The 2436-nt window shown below is 41.0% G+C and overlaps 1 protein-coding gene across 1 annotated transcript in view; it reads left to right on the top strand.

Moving 5' to 3' along the window:
• Window positions 1-2436, top strand: part of Itga1 (integrin subunit alpha 1) — a 156419-nt gene that overhangs the window by 60217 nt on the left and 93766 nt on the right. Inside the window, exon 2 of the mRNA XM_023709123.1 lies at window positions 922-1033. Within this exon, the coding sequence (XP_023564891.1) occupies window positions 922-1033 (112 nt within the window). The remainder of the gene's footprint in view (window positions 1-921; window positions 1034-2436) is intronic.

Below are 2436 nucleotides of genomic sequence, written 5' to 3'. Positions count from 1 at the left end.
TGGCACTGCAGGCCCGGGGTTGAACCCTGGCCCCTGTGCCTGCTTGCAGGCACTTTAATCTGCTGAGCTATTTGCCCGGCCCTAAATATACATTTTAAAAAACAGTATCGAAGAATGAAACTGGCCATTGACCTGCAGTTATGATTCTAGAGTCATTCCTTTAGGAATCATTGTCATCATTAAAGGGCTTTCCTGCCTCGACTATAAGAAAAGTTGAAAGAACTAGCTCTCAGTGAACACGTAGTGCACGCCAGGCACTGGGTGAGCCTTTGGGCTTCTACTTCAGAGAGCTACTGGTGAGTCTGGCACCAAAAACAGCACGGCAAGGCAGGCTTCCGTGTCTGAGCAGCTTTCCCTGCTTGCGTAAGGAGGGGAGACAGAACGCACCTTGGGCCTGCGCACGAGCCCTGTCTCAGAGGACGTGGCTCTTCACCTTTCCCTTCAGAAGCAGCAGGGAAGTCTTCTTCCCGTGGGACTTTTAAGGGCAAATGCTTGCATGCTCCATAGCTGCGAGGGGAAAATGAGCTGTTTATAATCACTAGCGAGGATGGTTCAGCGCATGATGTGCTGTTGGGAGAGCACCTGGCACGGCCTGCGACCCTGTGAGTGTGAGGGGCTGGGACTCTGTCCCACACATCATTTGACTGCACTTACAGGGACGGTGCGGTCACCACATTTTTATGGATACTTCTTGTTTGACTATCAACACTTGTATTCCTTAAAACTGTGTTTGTCTTCATTTAGTAGTAACAGTTAATATCAGGGCCTTTTTTGAGGTTCTTCTTTGAGCTCCACTGCACTTTTTAAAAAGAGCAAAGCTTGTAGTGGTGGCCTGAAGAATGCCTTCAATAATTCCAGCATGAGGAGATCTTAGTTGACTTTTATAACTGAACTTTGTCTTCCTCTTTAAAACTGTCCTAGGCATCTGTGAATCCTTCAATGTGGACGTGAAAAATTCCATGAGTTTCAGTGGCCCAGTGGAAGACATGTTCGGATACACTGTTCAGCAGTATGCAAATGAAGAAGGAAAATGGTAAGCCAGCGTGTTTTCCTGTTGTGTCATTGTTTTACAAGGTAATGGGAAATATTATTAGACTGTAAGTTTTTTTTTTTTTTTTTTTTTTCTGGATGAAATTGCAACAGAAGGAATCTTTTATAGTACAAAATGTAGTCTAGTCATTTGGTAATCAAAACTGACTTCAAGTAAAAGAAGAAAAATTCCTTGGAACTTTAAAGGAAGTGGTTAGTGATTTCTGTTAAAGTTTGGATTGACCTCAAGGAAAGAATGTTACTTTGTAAAGAGTGAGTGTCTTAATTATTCTCATTTTGGAGTAGCTCCAATACACTGGGCTGAAATGCAGTTGAGAGGGAGGGGCGGTGACACCATGGAAAGCTTGCCACTGCTTTTGCAATCTGCGGCTTCGATTTTTGGTGTTTCTCTGAGTTTGGTCTGCTGCATAATGAATCATACTGGATTCTGTGATACACTTTAAGGCTTGTCACTCTTTGGTAAAGTTAATTTTAAGTAAGATTTTAAAGGTATATTTAAGTTATTGAAAATTACAAAAGATGAATATTGGAGTTCTTTGGCCTTGTATTTAACCTAACTATGGCAAATGGGATTTTCTAAAGTTGGTTATCATAGAAAAATGAACAGGAATTAGTTAAACTGCTCTAGCTTAATAACCAAATGAGCCCATCGTTGTAGTCACTGCTGCAATAATCTGTCTACTTAGGCAACAGTGATGTATCCGTCCATAATAATTGTTTCACAGATAGAAAGATACATCTTACCTTATCCTTTTAATTTGATTCATTTGAAAATAAGCCACTAAAAGCTATCAAAAATATTTTGAGTTCTCACACTTTCTAAGTAGAAACTACGTTAGATGCAGTATGGAATGTAGGCGCGGACATGACACAGGCGCAGGGGCGCCGCTCTCCACTACTCTCTTTAGCAACATCTCAGAGGAGAAGCCTAGTGAGATTCTGAGTGGTTAAATCCCTTGTGTTTCGCTCCCCAACCCACCTCCCACTTTTAGTTAAAAAGGCCAGGTTGTTCCATTAAGCACTAGATACTGTTTTACTTTGGAGAACTTGAATCCTGTCCTTTAGTCTTCTCTAAGGGTGAATACCTTCATAAATCATATGTAGTGTGCATATTTTATGAGTATCCACCTACAACTTGAAAGTGTTAGACATCCCCCGAACCGACCCTGTGCACTGGTGGCAGCGTGCCTAAGTGCATGTGAATTCACTCTAAGTGCTACAGATGTACTTTAAAAATGTTGCTTTATTTTTTGTAAGAATTAAAAGTTAATAGAAAAGGTAGTCAGGTTCCTTTTACATTTCAAGAGTTTACAGGGATGTATGAATTTCTTTATATCTTTGACCTAGAAATCACATCTTTTCTCAGTAGCAGAATATGTTCTATCT

This window comes from Octodon degus, unplaced genomic scaffold (genome assembly GCF_000260255.1).
Source record: "Octodon degus isolate 3935 unplaced genomic scaffold, OctDeg1.0 scaffold00001, whole genome shotgun sequence".
NCBI classification, from domain to species: domain Eukaryota; kingdom Metazoa; phylum Chordata; class Mammalia; order Rodentia; family Octodontidae; genus Octodon; species Octodon degus.
The sequence above is the reverse complement of the archived record's forward strand: the minus strand, read 5'-3'. Positions and strand labels throughout refer to the sequence as shown.